The 21,044-nt window shown below is 40.0% G+C and overlaps 1 protein-coding gene across 3 annotated transcripts in view; it reads right to left on the reverse strand.

The window, feature by feature from the left end:
* The window catches only part of TEC (tec protein tyrosine kinase), a 132,688-nt gene that overhangs the window by 7,395 nt on the left and 104,249 nt on the right, over nt 1–21,044 (reverse strand). For all 3 annotated transcript variants that reach the window (XM_039241094.1, XM_039241095.1, XM_039241093.1), the window contains 7 exons: nt 18,677–18,742; nt 12,795–12,849; nt 9,870–9,949; nt 8,554–8,687; nt 5,290–5,361; nt 4,095–4,266; nt 3,786–4,002 (listed from right to left, as the gene is read on the reverse strand). In XM_039241094.1, the coding sequence (XP_039097025.1) occupies nt 3,786–4,002; nt 4,095–4,266; nt 5,290–5,361; nt 8,554–8,687; nt 9,870–9,949; nt 12,795–12,849; nt 18,677–18,742 (796 nt within the window). The remainder of the gene's footprint in view (nt 1–3,785; nt 4,003–4,094; nt 4,267–5,289; nt 5,362–8,553; nt 8,688–9,869; nt 9,950–12,794; nt 12,850–18,676; nt 18,743–21,044) is intronic.

Consider the following 21,044-nt stretch of genomic DNA (forward strand, 5'->3'; position numbering starts at 1 on the left):
ATTCTAAATACTCCACCAAAACACATTAGCACTAATAAATGATTTCAATAAAGTTGCATTATACAAAATCAATACACAGAAATCAGTTGCATTTCTATACACTAACAATGAAACATCTGAAATTAAGAAAACAAATGCATTCATAATAGCACCAAAAACAATAACATAATTAGAAATAAACTTAGGCAAAAATCCAAAAACTCAAAAACTTCTGATGAAAAAAACTGAAAACACCACAAACAAATGGAAAGCTATCCCTGCTCATGGGTTGGAAGAATTAATATTGTTAAAAAATCCATACCACCCAAAGCAATCTACAGATTTGATGTAATCCCTTTCAAAATTCCTTTGGCACATTCCTTCGTACAGAAAAAAAGATCCTAAAATTCATATGGAACTACAAAAGATATAACGTAGCCAAAACGACCTTGAGAAAGAAGAACAAAGGTAGAGGCATCACACGTTCTGATTGAAAGCTACATTACAAAATTACAGTAATCAAAGTAGTATGATACTAGCCCAAAAACAAATATATAGACCAATGGAAAAGGATACAGAGCCCAGAAGTAAACCCATGCATAGATGGCCAACTAATCTTTGACAAAAAGGCCAAGAACATACAGTGGGGAAAAGACAGTCTCTTTAATAAATGGTGCTGGCCAAAAACTGGATATCTACATGAAAATAATGAAACTGGTCCTTTATCTTACACCATACACAAAAATTGACTTGAAATGGATTAAAGACTTAAATGTAAGTCCTGAATCCAGGACTAGAAGAAAACAGGGGAACGCTTCTTGACATGGCCTTGGCAATGAATTTTTGGATATGACACCAAAAGCACAAGCAACAAAAGCAGAAATAAGTAACTAGGCTACATCAAACTATAAATCTTTGCATAGCAAAGGAAAGCAGTCAACAAAATAAAAAGGAAAACTACAGAATGGGAGAAAGTATTGCAAACCATTTTACCAATAGAGGTTTCACATAAAATACATAAAGAAATCATATAACTCAATACCAAAAAAAAGCAAATAATCCAATTTTTTAAAAGGAGCAAAGAACCTGAATACACGTTTAAAAAAAAACAAAACACATGGGGCGCTTGGGTGGCTCAGCTGGTTAAGCATCCGACTGGCTCAGGTCATGATTTCACGGTTCGTGGGTTCGGGCTCTGTGCTGACAGCCAGCTCAGAGCCGGAGCCTGTTTCAGATTCTGTGTCTCCCTGTCTCTCTGACCCTCCCCTGCTCACACTGTCTCTCTCTCCCTCTCAGAAATAAATTAAACGTTAAAAAACTAAAAAAAAAAAAACCACATACAAATGGCCAACAGGAATAAGAAAAGGGGCTCAACATCATTAATCATCATGGACATGCAAATCAAAAGCATAATGAGATGTCATTTCACTCCTGTCAAGATGGCTATTCTCAAAAACACAGGAGATAACAAAAGTTGGCAATGAGGAAAAAGAGGAGAAAAAGACATGGGAATGTATTCATGGGAATGTAAATTGGTAGAGCCATTATGGAAAGCAGTATGGGGTTTACTCAAAAAATTAAAAATAGAACTACCATATGATCCAGCAATTCCATTTCTAAATATACACAATAGGAAATAAAATCAGAGCCTCAAAGGGATGTCTGCACCCCCATATTCAAAAGAGCATTACTCACAATAGCCAAGATATGAAATAATCTGTTCGCCAAAGGATGAGTGAATAAAGTTGATATGGTGTGTGTACACACACACACACACACACACACACACACAAACACAGAGGAATAAGCCATAAAAAACAATCTTGTTATTGTAGCAACAGAGACGACCATGGAAGGCAATATGCTAAGTGAAATTAGCCCAACAGAAAGACAAATACTGTATGACGTCATTTATATAGGGAATCTGAAGAAAAAATATGAAACTCATTATGTTCTGAGCATCTAATGTATAGCATGATAACTATAATTAATACTTTATTGTTTAATTAAAATTTACTAAAAGATTAAATCTTAAACATTCTTTTTTTTTTTTTAATGTTTTATTTATTTCTAGGAGAGAGAGAGAGAGACAGCGTGAACAGGGGAGGGTCAGAGAGAGAGGGAGTCACAGACCGAAACAGGCCCCAGGCTCTGAGCTGGCAGTCAGCACAGAGCCCGACGCGGGGCTCGAACCCACGAACCGAGAGATCATGACCTAAGCAAAAGTCGGACGCTTAACCAACTAAGCCACCCAGGCGCCCCTAAATCTTAAGCATTCTTATCACATGTGAGATATGGATACAATTAACTTGACTGTGATAGTCATTTCACAATGTATACATATATCAAGTCATTATGCTGTATACTTTAAATATACACAATTTTGTCAATTATACCTCAGTAAAGCTGCGGGGGGAACCAGTCTTGAGAGCAAACCAGTATTCTAACCCACCCACAATTTGCAGATGTAGAAACAGAATCTAGGTCTTCCATTTACAAATCTTCTGCTCTTTATTATGCCCTAAAACTACAGATGGTTTCTGCACAGTGCTTATAGTGTAGACTCTAGAGCCAAACTCCCCAGGTTCAAATCCCGACTCCACAGTTTACTTGACCATTGATAAGTTACTTTATCCTATTTGCACCTCAGTTTTGTCATCTGCAAAGTGAAAATAATAATAGTACCTACTTCTTAGAGTTGCTATAATGATTAAATGAGCCAATATGTATTAAATACCTATTAAAGCAATGCCTGTTTAAGACGATCGTTAAATTTTTGTAAATGCTTTGCTGTTACTCTAGAAGAAATGTATCCATGCTTTATGACAAGAAAGTTAAAACTAAAGTGTGAAGGGGCCCCTGGCTGGTTAAGGTTAAGTTTCTGACTTAAGTTTCTGACTCTTGATCTCACTTCAGGTCTTGATTTCAGGGTTGTGAGTTCAAACCCTGCACTGGGCTCTGTGCTGGTCATGAAGCCAGCACTACTTAAAAACAACAACAACACTTTAAATATGGAAAACAGTCCCAGGTGGAAAATCACATTCTTTTTGGTGAAAGAATCACCTTTAAGGTTTAACCGGAACTCATAGTTCTGTCAACATGCTGAAAATAGACGCATTTGAGAAGAGTAAGCAGAGAACAAAAAAGGAAAGAAAAGAAGAAAGAGAGGAGATAGGGAGAGAGACAGAGAGAGAGATGAGAAATTAAGAAGTATCTTCATCACAATAATTTAGAACCAGTAATAGAGTCCTTTTTCTAGTATTCTGAGGAGTTAACACGGGCCTCCATCTTTTCACAGTGATTTGAGAAAGAAGGAAAATAAGCCAAGGATTTCTGTTCTATCTTCTGTTCTAGCTTACAGTGTGTGAGGTGGGAACGAGCCTGGGATTTAGTGACAGTCAACCCTTAGCTTCCCCATGTATCACCATATACAAGACATTTCAGGTCTCTCAAGCTAATTTTCTTCCACAACAAACAATGATGATCAGAAGTCTCAGCTGTCACCTGAGATTCTTATGGAGATCAAGTACTTAATACATGGTAAGTTGCTTAGAAATAATCACCTATGCAATTATGTATTATTTATATTATTTATACAATTGCCTATGTAATTATTAGATGTATTAGATTTTATAAAGATTTTTCTGTTAAAATTATGAGGCATGTTAAATTTACCGAGTTTAAAGATAATGACGAAACACTGCTGAGAACAGAAAGTGGGTATTAATACATCATTGCTCATTCGCTGCCCCAGCGTCACAAAGGAACTTGGCCACTGAATGGGAATATCGGTGGTTTCTGATTACCAGATCTCTGTGGATGAAGCTGTTTCTCTCCAGGTACTCCATCCCTTCACACACATCTTGACACATGCTCAGCAGCATATCTCTGCTAAAGTGGCCTTGTCTCTGGCGGAGGAAATTCAGAAGACAGCCCCTTTCCATGAACTCCGTAACAATGTAAATCGGTTTCTGCTGGGTGCATACGCCATAAAGCTGTACGAGCTTCGGGTGTGTCAGCTTCCTGGGAGGGAAGTCATGCATACATTCAGTTACTATTGGAAAAGAAACCAGCAGGGGTCTCCGTTGGAGTGAGGCAAGAACAGGGTAACTTACATCATCACTTTAGCTTCTTCTATAAAGTCTTCCTCACACATGGCACCTTCCCTAATAGCTTTGATTGCAACTTTGTACTGAGCTCTCCACTTGCCAAGCCTCACGACTCCAAACAGCCCGCTCCCCAGTTCCCTCATAAAGGTCAGCTCTGAAGGGTTGATTTCCCATTTTTCTGTAAGACAGAGGGAGAAAGTGATAACATTAATAGGAGAACACAGTATGAATCAGCACAAAACAAAGAAACTACACCCAAAGCCAATGTCAAAGTTACAGGATAATACAACTGCCAGTAAAACATGGAGCAGACTTGCAATGTGCATCTAAATTGCAAATGGTGGCTTTCTACCCTCTGGGGAGGATGGACTCCCTTCTGAGCCGTCACAAGCCAAGCCAAGTGAACTGCAGAAAGCAACAAGATGCTGAATAAGCTAATAATAATAGAGCTTAAAGGTACTTAGAAAAAAAAAATCAAATACTTCCTCCTTTAGCATTCTTCCCTCTCGGTTTCTTTTTTTTTTTTTTTTTTTTTTGGTTTTTTCCCCCATTACATCAGGTTGGAAAGAATTTAATCTTCTGTTTAAAAGGCTTTTGCTGGAAGCAACAGACTTCAAGTGGACACTTTCTTTATTACCTCCATCCCTACTTTCCCGGGAGTAACCAATAAGGCTTGTAAGCACCAGGAAAGGGTTTGGTTTATTTTAGAAATATCGTGGCAATGCTTATTTTTCACCAACAGAAAGTTTTCTGCTGAAGTACGAATAATGATGAAAACAGAAAATCTAGGGTTACCGTGGCTATGAGTACAATCATCTAAAAACCTCATACTAGGGGCACCTGCGTGGCTTAGTCGGTTAAGCGTCTGACTTTCGCTTAGGTCATGATCTCGTGGTTCATGGGTTCGAGCACTGCGTCGGGCTCTGTGCTGACTGCCAGCTCAGAGCCTGGAGCCTGTTTCAGAGTCTGTATCTCCCTCTCTCTCTGACCCTCCCCTGCTCACGCTGTCTCTCTCTCTCTCTCTCTTTCCTAGAAATAAATAAAAATATTTTAAAAAATAAAATAAAATAAAAACCTCATACTATACAACTATAAAAACAGTTCTACTATGCGGAATTCTAAACATCTAAATTGGTCTTGTGGTGATGGATTTTTTTCAAGGAAAATTAGCCAGGAAAAACGCAGCTACAAAATGCGTTACCATAGCTGAATCCTGCAGTGGTGGGCGCGCTCTTCTCCACATTCACTGGGTACCGCAGCCTTGTCACAAGTCCTGAAGTCAGAGAAAGCAGGGCGGCTCAATTCATTCTCAGTCATTCTACATGGCAAAGCACGGAACTTAGACACGCCTGTATCAAGTCCCTTCATTTATTCACTTAGCGCTCATGTCTGTAGGCACAGACAGCACTCTGCTATATGCTAGCGAAAAATAGAAACAGGAAGGCAGGCAGGAGGAAGATAATCCTACACTTTGAGTTGACCACTTCACATTTTTACAAAACATAAAAAACTTTTAAAGATAGAAATGCTTCTTTTATTCACTCAACAAACGTTGCTTTTTAACGTTACAGTGTTTTGGGGGGCACCTGAGCGGCTCAGTTGGTTAAGTGTTCAACTCTTGATTTTGGCTCGGGCCATGATTTCATGGTTCGTGAGTTCGAGCACTGGGTCCGGCTCTGTGCTGACAGTACGGAGCCTGCTTGGGATTCTATCTCTCGCCCTCTCTCTCCGCCTCTACCTCCCACCCCCCACTTTCTCTCAGAAATAACTATATGAACTTAAATAAATACTCAGTGTTTATCAAGCTCTCTGCTAGCACTATTCTCTTCTCAAACATTTTAAAAAAATGTTAAAAGGTTTCTAACAGTTATCAATTATTATTTCATGTTGTTTTCCAGTGAGATCTGAACTATGAAAGGGATTTAAAGGTAGTTTATTAAAAATTAAAGTGATTCACCTTGATAACTCTATACTAGTAATCTTAGCATAAATAGAGGGCTCTAAAATATCAACAACTGTAATAGCGACTACTGGAAATCAGTGAGGTAGGGTAAACCCTTCAACATACATAAGCTGCTTACAGAACTAAAGAAGAAGAAATGGCAGATACCTCTCCTATTTCCCTCTGTATTTCTTCAGTTACAGCATATCTCATAGTAACTTTAAAGTGTCACATGGGTCGCCTGAGTGGCTCAGTCGGTTAAGCGTCTGACTTCAGCTCAGATCATAATGTCATGGTTTGTGGGTTCGAGCCCTGCGTCAGGCTCTGAGCTGTAAGCACAGAGCCTGGAGCCTGCTTCAGATGCTGTGTCTCCCTCTCTCTCTGCCCCTCCCCTGCTCACACTCTGTCTCTCTGTTTCTCTAAAATTAATAAACATTAGGAGAAAAAATTAAAGGGTCACATACAATTAAAGTGTCACCTACTTCTCTGTCTCCCCCACCAGATGGTAAGTTGTGACAGACACAGGGGCAATCAGTATCTCTGGTCTACCACAGACGCCCTAGAACCAGGCAGGGTGCCTGGCGCTTAATTCTTGTTTGCTACATGACTGAATTGAGGTAAGAGTTCTTATATAAGAACACAAAAGAAGGAAATAAGGAAACATGAACGCTGAAAAAGAAAGTAACGTAATAAGAGACAAGTAAAAGTTCTTTGGGGGATAAATCGATAATGAAAATAGCTCCTCACATGTTAGACACAGACTTAACGTATAACCCAGTAAATTCACTCCTCGGTAAGTAACCAAGGGAAATGAAACAAAAACTTGTAAACAAAAACTTGTATACAAATGTTCATAGCAGCATTATTCATAAAAGCCAAAATGTGGAAACCACCCAGATGTGCACCCACTGATGAATGATGACAAATGGATAAACGAAATTAACACGGTGGATTATTATTTGTCAATAAAAAGGAATGGAACATTTATACGGGCTACAACATGGACAAATGTTAAACACATTATGCTAAGTCAAAGCAGCAGTCACAGCAGACCACATATTGTATGATTCCATTTGTCAGAAATGTCCAGAATAGGCAAATCTGAGGAGACAGGAAGTAGATTAGTGGTTGCCAAGGGATGCACTGGCGAAAGAAGGCCAGCAGTGGGGTGGGGACTGGGTGGGGGGAGACAGGTGATGGGCACCGTATTTCTTTTGAGGATGATGAAAATGTTCTTAGATTATGGTGATAGTTGGAACCACTCTAAATACACTAATGACCACTCAACTGTATACTTAAATGGGTGAATTTTATGATATTTAAATTATATCTCAATAACTGCTCCTTATCATTATCTGAGAAAATGGCCACCAATGGAGATTCCGGTTTGTGTGTTTGGTTTGTTCCCACTCTGGTAGTAAGTATAGCAGATATTCAAGAAGATGGAAAACTTGTCCAGGACATGATTACCCTAGTCTTGAGAAGTCACTAGTGTAGCCCTAAACCCTGGGCTTGTCTGACTGCTTCTGTGACAACCCTGACATAGACCTATCTTAGCTTTTAGTTTAGTACTGTTAAAGAAAAGAAACTATCCAATGACACCTGTAAAGGTGGTGAGGCAGATTTTATTCAGGACCACCGTGATTGGTATAGGAACCATTGCAATAGGATTTTACAGTTCGACAGAGGTCCGGCTCAACCACAAATACAGCATGGGCAAGTGGGGATTTATACCCAAGGAGCAGGGTGGGGGTCTGTGGATGGAAAATTACTCCAAGGAACTCCAGGCAATGAAGGGGGTTGGGATACACCAATCTAACAGGACCTTGCTGAATCCAAGCCACGGTGACCGGACATCACCCAGTGGAAAATAAGGAACCTGATCAGATACTGAGTGTGAGCGGATATCCAGGGTGGGAGTTCTGGTGAAACTGACTTAGCAGGGTTCTTGCTAAAACTGGATCTTGCAAGAAAGTGCACAAATGGGTCTAGAGGATGGTTCAGGAGCCTGACTAAAGCTTGGTCAAGCAAGGAGTCATTGTCAGTACCAAGGGTATAAGCCATGGGAGTGTGAATATTCATCATACACAGTAAGAATAACTCATGTCCTGAGGTTAAGACAGCTTTTTAAAAAAATATTTTTTTAAGTTCCTTTATTTAAGAGAGAGAGAGCAAAGGAGGCACAGAGAGAGAAGGAGAGAATCCCAAGCAGGATCCATGCTTTCAATACAGAGCCCAGTGCGGGGCTCAATCCCACAAATTGTGAAATCATGACCTGAGCCGAACCAACAGTCAGACACTTCCCGACTGAGCCACCCAGACAGCCCAAGACAGCCTTTTATGAGACTTAATAGTACCCTATTTTACTCTGTATATATCACCTCCTTAATATGCAATCATTTTAAATCATTCACAATCTACAATTAACTACAAACTAAAACTGTTCAAGGAAGAACTCATCACAATGTCTGACCATTTTAATCCCGACCCTACATTTGAAAAACGTTTTAATAGATCATTTACCGGCTGCATTGTGCTTATGATACTCAATGATCTCAGGAATTGAACCAAATGCATGTTTTTCTGAGAGATAATACTTCTTTGGGGATGTTGTTGTTTCCTTTATATGATAATGCCTGAAGCCTGACGAGCCTTCTCTGAAACAAAAATCAAAATGTGTTAGCACCACTTTGAAATAATGTAATGTCACTCTTAAGATGTTTTCCACCAAGAAACCACAGGTCTCTACATTTGGCCCCTTCTAGTCTCTGCACAACTTTTATTTTTCCCCATGTTCTTCTTAGCTTCACTTTTCACATTAACAGGTGGAAGATTTTAAAGTGGTCATTGGTAACGTACTTGCCCCTTGCATGAGATTGTGAAAGAGAAAATTTACCAACTCCATTTACCAACAGTTAAAAGTTTTAAAATAGCTCTTAGCTGGCTACCGTTTTTTGTCCCTGCTATTGATGTAAACGTGCAAATGTCTAAAAGACTTACACTTCTAAAAGTGAACTGACTTCTAAAAAATGTGCAAATTATATTCTAGATATCTTTCTAGAACACAGATCTTCTCAAGTCATCTCTTGCTAAAAATTCTTTCAAGAGAACTCCCTCTGCTCTTAAAATAAAGCTCCTCGACAGTGACATGACCTGACCTCGACTTTTATCTCTTAGGGTTCTCTTTCCTCTCTTCACCCCACCCCTCCCATTCTGGCTAAAATACGCATTTGTCAGTTCCTGGAACTCACCATAGCCTCCCTCAATTCTGGGTCCAGTTTCTTAAGTCAGAAACACTCTCCCTTCCCTCCAACTTCTACCTCCACTGCCCATATATCTAGATGTCCCTAGACAATATTGGTGACTAACTCGGATGTGTCTGGGCCACGTACCACCCCCACACACATACACACATTGCTCTCTGAGCACGGTACTTCCTCATGCATTACCACAGCTGCCTGTTTGCTTGTCTGAATCCCCTGCTAAGCTATAGGAGGGCAGGGTCTGTCTACTTTGTTCACTGTGGCATCCTTAGTGCTCAGTGCAGCACACAGTACTTATTTCTTGAATGTTCCTCACATTTCCATAGACATTCTCAGTGGATATATATGGAAAACTATAAGGAAAATTACCAAGTATAGGACATAAAGAAATATGAATAGAAAAGCAGGCTAGATTTTAGAGATCAAGTCAGATTTTCTTGTTTAATGATGAAATGCATCTTGTTGTTTGAAAATTAGGAATCCATAAAAACTACATAGGAACTTCATACAAAAACTCTTAGAGAGAGAGAGAGAGAGAGAGAGAGAAGGTGGGGGCTTGACTGATTGATTACTTACCCTCCAAACTTTGTATAAAGGGAGACTGTGTACATGCCTGGTTGACTGGAATCTCTGACCATAAAACCACCTTCTTTGTCCTAAAATCCAAGTTAAGAAAATTTTGTCAATCTAATAACAAGTGTCTTCTGCCACAGAGAAGATTCAAGAAGCCAATCGTATTTCATGTTTATTATCCTTTGCTTCAAAAATCTGCTTTGGAGAAGCACAACTTAAAAAAAAAAACCAGGGTGTAACCACACGACTTTCCCCTTCACATTACTGTGCTGGGAGAGCAGTTGAAGAAAGTACACTCACAATTCCCCACAAGCACAAATCTTCACACACAACAGCATGAGATATTTCAACAAGATATCTGGAAGTGCCCTTTAGAAACCAATACACAAGACTTTGCAGTTTCTAGACGTTCTGGACATCTGGGGAAACAGTTACTAAAAAAATGTATTTCCTAATAACTGGGTTTCATATCATATATTTTTCATATTTGCTAGAACCTTTGAATCCTGACTCAATATCACCTTCTGTCCACATAGCATTTTTCCTGTAAATATCTCGCTGCTCTTTATAAGAACATTTTTAAAATCCCTAATTCCCCTGGAAATCGATGTTAAATATCACTGTTCACAAAAGGAGAGGCGCAAGCACAAGTAAAGCAAGCAGAGAAAACTAAAAGCAATACAATACGGAATGACTAAAAAATAAGTTCTCATCAGGTTTTCAGTGACACAGCAAGAAACAGGAGCCAGGAACATCAAACACCTCCCTGCCGATTATGCCACTCTAAAAGATGAGTGTATTTAATGGTCAAAAAACAAAATAAATTTCATTCTTCTTCATAGGAAAGAGAATCGGTGATCATAATAGTTCATCGATCAGTAAAAAGTATAACTACAATACAATTATTGAGAGCTTATTCAGTTTTAATATGTTCTAATATGTGGATGTGCTTAATCCTCAAAACAGTCCTTTGAGGTAGGTAGTACTGCTAACCCTGCTTTACTTCTCAGGTAAGGAAATGGAGCACAGAGAAGGTGGAGAACTTGCCCCAGACCACACAGCAAGTGAGTAATAGAGTCAAATTTGGACCACAGGTTTTCTAGCTACCTGCTCCCTTATAGCTGCCTCTCATTGTGGGGTCACCAGGGAGGCATGTAAGAATCCTGTTGGGGAAGTAGGTGAGGTAACATATCTGAATTAAGCAAAGTCACTTGCTATTGCTCTTTAATATAAACTACAGAAACAAGTGTCCAAACAAAACCCTGTCTGGTAGTAATAAGCAGGAGATAAAGTGAGAAAGTATGGGTTTAAAAAAATTGACACCTATTGGGGCTCCTGGGTGGCTCAGTCAGTTAAGCCTCTGACTCTTGATCTCCACTCAGGTCATGATCTCACAGTTCAGGAGTTTGAATCCCACATAAGGCTCTGTGCTGACAGCATGGAGCCTGCTTGGGATTATCTGTCTCCCTTTCTCTTTGCCCTTCCCCCCGCCACCTGCTTGTATATGCACTCTCTCTTTCTTTAAAAAATAAATGCATAAAACTTAGGAAAAAATGGAGAACTATTACTAAATAGAATAGATAATAAATGAGGAGAACTGTACAGATAACCTTCTGATTCAACCTCCTTATATTACAGATGCACAAAACGGATAAGGGAAGTCACAGCTAGACTCAGGTCTCCTTACTTAGTCTACTGTAGCTTCCTCCATATTACAATTTACCCTTTTGTTTTATTGCTTTTTAAAAAGTGTAAGCATTTTAGCACATTTATTATTTATTATTATTTTGCTCATTTATTTCTAAAGGCAACTAAATACTTATTCAAACTTCATTTATGAGGCACCTGGGTGGCTCAGTCAGTTAAGCATCCACCTTTGGCTCAGGTCATGATTCTGTGGTTCATGGGTTTGAGCCCCATGTGAGTCTCTGTGCTGACAGCTCAGAGCCTGGAGCCTGCTTCGGAATCTGTGTCTCCCTCTCTCTCTACCCCTCCCCTGCTCATGCTCTGTGTCTCTTTTTCTCTCTCAAAAATAAACATCTAAAAAAAAATTAAAAATAAATGAATAAAAACTTCATTTATAATAGATATCATGTAATATTGATGTAAATTATTTTAAAACAAGTAACTTTGAGCAAAAAGGAAAAAAAAACAGTAAGTACTAAAATCAAGGTAGCAAATAATAAATTAGTGAGAAACAAAGTAAAGAAAATGTTACCCATGTACTAGTTGTTACCTAATGGCATGGGTTTAATTGTCTCCCACTTCAAAAAGATATTCTGGAGTCCTAACCCCCAGGACTCCAGAATGTGACCGTATTTAGAGATTTACAAAGGGAATGGAGTTAAAATGAGATCAGGAGACTGGGCCGTAAGCCTATCTTATATGAAAGAGAAATTTGGGGGGCACCTGGGTGGCTCAGTCAGATAAGTGTCTGACTTTGGTTCGGGTCATGATCTCACGATTTGTGAGTTCAAGCCCCACATCGGGCTCTGTGCTGACAGCTCTCTCTCTCTCTCAAAAATAAATAAATATTTTTTTAAAATGGGAAATTTGGACACAGAGACGGATATGCATGAAATGTGGAGCAGAGGGGGGAAAAAGTGGGAGGCCTGAAGCAGGTCCTTCCCTCCCAGCCCTCAGAAGGAGCCAACTCTTCTGGCACGTGGACTGCCGGCTTCCATCCAGCCTCTAGAGCCACGCGACAATGCATTTCTGTTGCTTAAACCACTCAGTCTGTTGTACCTTGTTTTGGTGGCCCCAAGAAACTAATAGTATACCAATCCTCAATGTTAAATGATTAAAAAAGGCCACTTATATCACAGTATTTTTTAGCCTGTAGAAACAGATGTGTGAAGTCACTTATAGAGATTTGTTACAATTAATCTGTGCTGAAACCAAACTCACAAAACAAGTACAAACACTTACTTCACTTCTGAGAAGTTGCTCTGCTTTGCTTCTGTTCGTATTTCTGCAATACCATCTGAACAGGGGGGAGAAAAGTACATTTAAGGCCTCAGGTTTTTAAAATTACTTTTTATTCTTTCTAGGATTAACCATGTAACACTGCTCATCAATAATAAATACAATAAAGAAGAACAAGACATTAAAATGAGAATAATCTCAATGATACAGACAATGACTAGTAACATTTGGATATATATACTTCCAGACTTTCTCTACTCATGATTTTATGATGTATATACATACGCCGACATTCATATTTTGTTATTAAAATGGGATCAATCTATACTTGCTATATCATAACCAGAACTTTTTATGTAACAGTGTGTGACAGACATCTTTGCAAAGCAATATAATCCTATGCATCATGGTATGAATGCACCATAATTTATCTAAGCTACTCTTACTACTTAACATAAAAATCATTTCCAATTTTTCACGACTGTAGTAATAGCAAGAACAAATTTTACTCCACAGATTCAAACACGCAGGAAACATCATCCTACCTTCATTATTGTATTTAATTCAAATTAAAACTTACCACGAGCCCCTATCCCACCAATAGGCAGTAGATTTCATTTCAAGTCATAATGGAGGCTCTCCCAGTGAATTTCACAAAGGCCCCCAAGTGTCAAAAGAGACAGCAAAACAGAAGAACAGGCCTCCTGGGTTTTCCAGACTTACTAGTTGGAGCACAGCCCCACGCCCTGGCGGTCACCTGAGTCTCTGTCATAGGAATCCTGCTATGACCAAGCAGCAGCGCCAGCCCTGACACCAAGGCTGTCACCACTCTGCGCAACGACCCCAAGCCCCTGCACATCAGTGCCCCCTCTAAACCCTTGGGAAATCCTCTCCAAGGAAAGAGGGAAACTGCCATCTCCCTCCTCTCCCTCTCCCTGCTCCTCCAGCGCACTCTCTCCATGAGATTATAAGGCCAAAGAACATGAACTCAGACTGCTTCCTTTGGCGTTCACTTTTAAACTTCTGTTGTTTGTTTTGATCTGTTTGTTTTAGACGCCCTTCAGTGAGCAAAGAAATCTCAGCCACAGTCCTGTTTCCCGAGGCTTCCAATATTACGAAACCAGACTGTCCCCTCTGGGCATCTGACTTTTCTACCACTGGTTCAGCTTTATTATAAAAGAACCAGCATCTGCTTTTGACCCAGCAAGCACCCTGAGACAAGAGAACGTAAAGGGAAAAATACAAGATCCTTTTTTGGTCTGAATGCTTTTATGCTTGTGTAGCAGCCTAACTACAATCTCAATACAAGCTGATGACTGTTATTTCCCTTGGAGCTTGGGGTGATTGACCAGAATTATGGGCATTAAGATCTCATTGCCCTGGATCTTATGAACTGAGACCAAGTTTAACAAAATCGCAGTTGTAATCAATCAACTTTCCAAAGCAATAGAGAGATATGATAAATGAGGACAGAATGGATTCTGTGTCTGAGCTTTTCCACTGATATAAGAAACATTCGTCAGAATGTCAAAAAAAGTCATAAAAATTAATTAAGGAAAGGCAACTGGAGCCCTCGTCAAATATATTATAAACCAGCAGAACCTGAAAGATTAGGGGAAAAAATCTCTTTGTAAATAACAAAGATTCAACCCCACATCTTCACAGCCAGAGTAAGCAACGGAGGGTTGGTCTCACATTCAGATGTAGGAAATCCGTAAGGCTAACTTATGGCTCTCAGGAGGAAATTAAATTTAAGATATTCAGAGAAAGAAAGAGGTCCTTTCCTTATCTAGTACATTCAGCTCCTGGGAAGGGAAAAAGGAAATAAGAAAGGAAAGGAATCCACGGCACAAAGGCAGGCAGGCTTTTTGAAACCTTGCCGTAAGTAGTCCTTTTTATGGCATTTGCAGGTTTCCCAGAAAGGGCATTTCCCCTCACTAGGACATAAACTCAGACCTTTAAGAATATGTTGACGGAAGGAAAGGAAGAAGGAGCGATGAACAAATGGATGAATCAGTTAGTGGTATTTCCCAAAGGCCCATTGTGGTTTCTCTCCCTCTTCTATGATACGTATCACCAGGCAAGACAGCAAAGCCAGTGGTGGCTCTGCTGAACTCATCCTGGCAAGAACCGTGCACACGGGTAAACGGAAGGAGCCCACATGCTAAGCGGGAGTGCTGATGCAGATGCTGGCCCGCATACATCCCTCCTAGCCCGGCACACAAACGTCTCTGTGTGAGGGGTTAGTTAGCTCCCCTTGATCAAAGACTCACCCTACATCTAAAAAGAATGGCTGGGGATTTGTAAGTAACTTGTCATTCTGTTCTCAGATAGCAAAACCTGATGTGAATAAGGTTTTTGGATTGGCTGGTCACTGCAAAACACTCCAGGGGAACCAGACTTCTTAGTGGTGTCTGAATAGAGAGGGAAGGAGAGCTGGAGACACTCCGTCTTTTCTGGAAAGTTTGGATGCTGGCCAATGCTCTTGGGGAGGATGGGTTGGGTAAATCATAAAGAGAAGACAACCAGGGGGCACGTGGCTGGCTCAGTTGGTAAAGCATCCAGTTCAATTTCAGCTCAGGTCAAGATCTCACGGTTTGTGAGATGGAGCCCCATGTCAGCACGGAGCCTGCCTGGGCTTCTCTCTCTGCCTCTTTCCCACTCGTGCTTTCTCTCTCTCTCTTTCTCTTTAAAAAATAAATAGACTTAAAATGAAGAAGAAGAAGAAGACAACCAGTATAAATGAAGGAAAACCAGAAACAAGCCAAGTTATGATTCATTGCTGGTTCTGTAATTTGACCCTTTACCCTTGAGCCACCCACTCAGTCTTATCTCAGACTTTGCCCCATTCGAAGGGCCCTTACATTTCTGTCACCTGCTTCCTTTCACATCTTTCCATCAAGAACTCATCATGACCATCACCACGAACCCACTTTCTTTCCTGCGGCAGCTCTTTTGACCCTCTCCTCTTCAGACTGTTAGTGTTACCAGGATGCAGAGGTCAGAGCTAGGTTCTGCTGGCCCTGGGGGCCTCGGGCTGGCAATCCTGAGTCCAGCCCCATGGACTGTCTGTTGCCTGGGATGCCTGGGCCCAAACAAACAGCAGGCGGACTCTTGATTCAATAGCTGGCAAAAGGCTTTTTAAAACCCTTGGGGACGTTTGAAATGCGTTACAGCATGGGCTGCAGCAGAGAACAGCACAAATCTTGGCGTGGGAAAACCGAGGGAGAAGAGGGAGGGGGCTCTCTGACAGTCTACACTGAAAACGGGTTTTGTCCTCATCGAGGGAGGCACGGCCCATGCCAGGGGGAATCCTTGACCCTTGGCAGAGAGCGGAGGGGATTGCCACACCAGAGACCGCGCTTAGCCACACAGAGTAGGAGAGTCCCTTAGAAGAGAGAACATTTCCGAACTAAGATAAAGCCAAAAAATTCATGGCGATGAATCACAACCTTCATAAAATCCTTACTTGTAATCCCAAGAATCAGGGGAGTTCTCACAATTAGATAAAGACAATCTGGCCTCCAAGCACAACCCTCCCCAAATCATGTTATGTCTCGGTCAGATCACTTTATTTTTTTTTTAATGCAATTTATTGTCAAGTGTATACAGTGTGCTCTTGGTTTTCGGGATAAATTCCCATGATTCATCGCTTACATACGGCACCCAGGGCTCATCCCAACAAGTGCCCTCCTCAACCCCATCACCCATTTCCCTGCCTCCCCTCCCCATCTACCCTAAGTTTGTTCTCTGTATTTAAGAGTCTCTTGGTTTGCCTCCCTCTCTGTAACTATTTTTTCCCCTTCTACCAGAGTCTTCTTCTAAGTTTCTCGAGTTCCACATATGAGGGAAAACATATCATACTGTCTTTCTCTGTCAGTCAGATTACTTTATAGTAGGGTCCAAGGGAGCCTGGGTGGCTCAGGTGGTTAAGCAGCCAACTATTGATTTCAGCTCAGGTCACGATCTCACAGTTGGTGGATCGAGTCCTGCGTTGGGCTCTGCACTAACAACTTAGAATTCTCTCTCTCCCTTTCTGCCCCTCCCCAACTTCTGTGTGTGCTCTCTCTCTCGCTCTCTCTATTAAAGTAAATAAATAAACTTTAAAAAAAAAGAAAATAAGGTCAAAGTTTTCAGTTTAGTACCTTCCCTAATTCGAAGGATTTTGGTATTTTTTCCTAAAATATATTTAAAAACAGAAACACTATTTATTTTACATATTTTTTATACCCTTACCTACTTCTAAAACAACTTTGGGGCAATTACACCACTGAGTGCTATTAATCCTTTTCTAGATTGTCAGGTATACTCACATTACAGGAAGTGACATAGGCAGAGGAGACACAACTTTTTGATGGTGGTGCTGGTGGTGGTGGCGGCGGTGATGGTATTTTTAAATAAGTGAACAAAGCATCACAATGACCACCTTAGAATGACCACAAAGAGTATTTGGTATATATGAGCTTCTCATTAAAACCTGGCCACACATGGTGTGCCTGGGAGGCTCAGTCGGTTAAGCATCCAACTTTGGCTCAGGTCACGATTTCACAGTTTGTGGGTTCGAGCCCAGCGTTGGGCTCTGTGCTGACAGCCAGCTCAGAGCCTGGAGCCTGCTTCAGATTCTTGTCTCCCTCTCTCTCTGACCCTCCTTTGCTCACGCTGTCTCTCTCTCTCTCTCTCTCAAACATAAATAAAACAGTAAAAAAACCCAAAAAACAAAAAAAAACCCTGGCCACGCACTGCTAGTGGGCATATAAATAGTATGCCCATTGCTTTCTCTGGAAGGTACTTTGACAGCAAGCATTAGGAGTTCTAACAAGTTCATGACTAGCCTTTAGACCAGTACGTAAATTTTTAGAGATCTAGTTGAAGACAATAAGCAAAAAGAGGCTGTCCCAGCTACTGTTACACAACACAGATGCTACGTGACACAGTGCTGTCGGAACAAGGCAATGGTTATACAAATTCTTAACAACCATGGGTTATGTGCCTGGTTGCACCTGCTAAGGCCCAGCACAGTGCCTCATACATGCTAGGGCCTCAGTAAATATCTGATGAATGTGTGGCTGAATAAAACATAATGCTGTCATGAAAATGTTTTTGAAGAGTATCTAATGGCATGAGGAAAACTCAACTCATAGTATACTGTGAAGTAGAACAAAAACCGTACGGAACATATACAGCATGATTCTGTTCCTTAAGTAATAGTAAAAAAATTGAAAGGAAATATGCTAATGTTAACACGGGCCAACACTGGTTGATTTATGAGTAATTTTTTTATTAACATTTTTCATATTTTAAACAATTTAAAAAATAATAATCATATTGCTATCATAGTAAGAAAAATGAAACAAAACATGTTTTTTAAGGCCACTCTCAGGAACTGTATTCTGATTTCTTCAATGAATGAACAATGATCTGTATTTCAAAGTCAGCTAAGCTGTGATTTGTTTAAAATAAATTCAGGGCGCCTGGGTGGCTCAGTCAGCTAAGTGTCCAACTTTGGCTCAAGTCATGATCTCACAGTTTGTGAGTTTGAGCCCTGCATCAGGCTCTATGCTGACAGCTCAGAGCCTGAAGCCTGCTTCAGATTCTGTGTCTCCCTTTCTCTCTGCCTCTCCTTCACTCATGCTCTGTCTTCTTCTCAAAAATAAGTAACATTGAAAAAAATTGTTTTAAATAAATTCAATTATATTTGCCCATGTAACTGCATTCATACATAGTACCTTCATGTAAAGTATATTAGAGAAACTAAGTCTCACAACATCCACTCTGGACAACTGACTTAATGAAAGATATCCATTTATCTCCAAAATGCCTTACATAACTAGGAAAATGAAAACATTTTCTGGTTCTCCACATTCACAAAATAGCCATTTACTTACTCATATTGGTCTAAGTTGTTTGATTTCTTTCCTGTTACATAATTACTTGGGATATATCCTTCACTCCTGAAAAGAAGTAAAATACTTTTAAGTAAACTGAAATGATTTTACTGAGAAGTTATTAAAAGAAAGATTACTGTCTTTATGAAATTATTAAAGCATAATATTGCCCAAAGCTTTAAGAAAAACTAGCTAACCTCCAATAATTCTATATATATATATATATATATATAGCATTTGAGGATTTACAAAGTACTTCCTCATTTGACTTTCCCTGAAATTATGAGGTCAGCAGGCACTACTGTACCCACTTCCTGGTGGGGAGAATGAAGCTTAGAAAGACTTAAAGGACTGTCTCCAGGTCCCAAAGCTAGTAAGTGACAGGGCCAGAATTTAAAATCTGAACCTGTGACTAGGTTCAGAGCCCTTCCAATATTCCACGATGTTTCCCTTGAATTCACAATTTCTTGGGATTCTTGAAAGAAATCTCTATTTCAGAAAAGTTAAAATGTTGGATTAAAACACCATCTTGCCAATACTCACAAAAGTCCGTGTAGAGCACTGTTTCACAGACAGTAGTCCTGACCTCTACATCACCATCTGGGACACTTGTTAAAAAAGCAAATGCTTGGGTCATACCCCAAGGGAACCGAATGGGAAGGCCTATGCGAGGCCCCCGAAAGTACAGTTTTACCCTCGATGACTCTTCCACATTGTAGCTGAAGAAGACTTCATACCTAAAAATCTGTTAGAGAAAATCTCAAATGCTCACAGAGAGGTAGCTATGTGAGATGACAGCTCTTCTAACTTGATTGTGGAAATCACTTTGCAATGCATACGTATATTACAACACTGGGTTGTCCACCTTAAATATACGTAATTTTCACTTGTCAATCATACTTCAATAAAACTGGGAAAATTTTTTTAATTGAAAAAAATTTTACATAAAAAAAGAAGCACTCATAATAGGTAGACTCTTGGTAGGAGCCAAGACTTTCAGTGTAATTTAGAAGACATACATGTATAAAATTTTAAAAACTGAGTAAAATCCTCGTAATCTTAAATTTGAATTTGAACTATTAGTAAGAACTCATAATACACACACACACACACACAGTACATATACATAGCTCTGTTGCACTGAAACGGCCTAGAAACAATGGCTATCTAGTAGTAATGAGAATCCTAGCACTCTAATTGTTGTCCAGAGATTAACTCACTAAAAGGAGGCAGTATTCCTTGGGAAAACAGCAAATTGCAGGTTTGGACAGGAAAATTACAAGATGAACTTGAGCAGCTGTTTCATTTTACTCAGAAAGCAAGGAATCTAAGAAAGATTAAAGTGATCCCAACCAGAGGCACCTGGGTGGCTCAGTTGGTTAAGCGTCCAACTTCAGCTCAGGTCATGATCTCATGGTTCATGTGTTTGAGCCCCATGTCAGACTCTGTGCTGACACCTTAGAGCCTGGAGCCCGCTTCGGATTCTGTGTCTCCCTCTCTCTTTGCCCCTCCCCTGCCTGCACTCGGTCTCTCTCTCTCTCTCTCTCTCAAATATAAAATAAGACATAAAAAAATTTTTTAAGTGATCCCAACCAAAAACAGCTACCACTCACCTAAGAAGGGATAATTCAAGCAAAAAGAATAATGACTGCAATGGCTGCAATATGCATCCATAGTAATACTTAAAAAAAATAATTGGTTACCATTGCTATCACTAGAGGAAACCCAGTTATCAACGCACTATTCTTAAAAGTGGTAAAAGGAACAAACCAAACATTTCTCTTGCCTTTGCTGCACAAACTAAATGAACTGGTGGATGAGGCCACTCTTCTTTAGAGAATAAACGTGGATGGAATGACAGAGTCAGAAAATTATTGTTTTATAGTCCCTAATGAAATAATGGATCTAAGCAGTAATCACTAATGAAGGCCAAAATCATTAGGTGCAACCCTGATGAGGAGCCTTTTCCTCACCTCAACCACTGAGTAATCTTCCCATCATTAAAAGAGGGACAACCAGATATCAACTTCTAATGTGATCAAGCCTCTAGATTACAATTTACAGGAAATACAGGACACAGAGATATATTAGGTGATACCACGTGAAAGCAATTAGCTTAATCCAGATTGTGGCTCATTTCATAGGGTAAATGACCTAGTTTCAACAATAAATCAAAAAAAAAAAAAAAAGGATGGGGGCTGTTGTAGAATAAAAGAGCGACATATCAGCCAAAAAGCAGTATGTGGACCTTGTTTTAATCCTACTTCAACTGCATAAATACATGTTAGAGTTACTCAGGGGAAAATGGAATTACATAATTGTTACCATCCTTAGACCCTGACCAGAGAGGTCCCTGCCATGGCCTCAC

This window comes from Hyaena hyaena, unplaced genomic scaffold (assembly GCF_003009895.1).
Source record: "Hyaena hyaena isolate Hyena2069 unplaced genomic scaffold, ASM300989v1 scaffold_187, whole genome shotgun sequence".
NCBI classification, from domain to species: domain Eukaryota; kingdom Metazoa; phylum Chordata; class Mammalia; order Carnivora; family Hyaenidae; genus Hyaena; species Hyaena hyaena.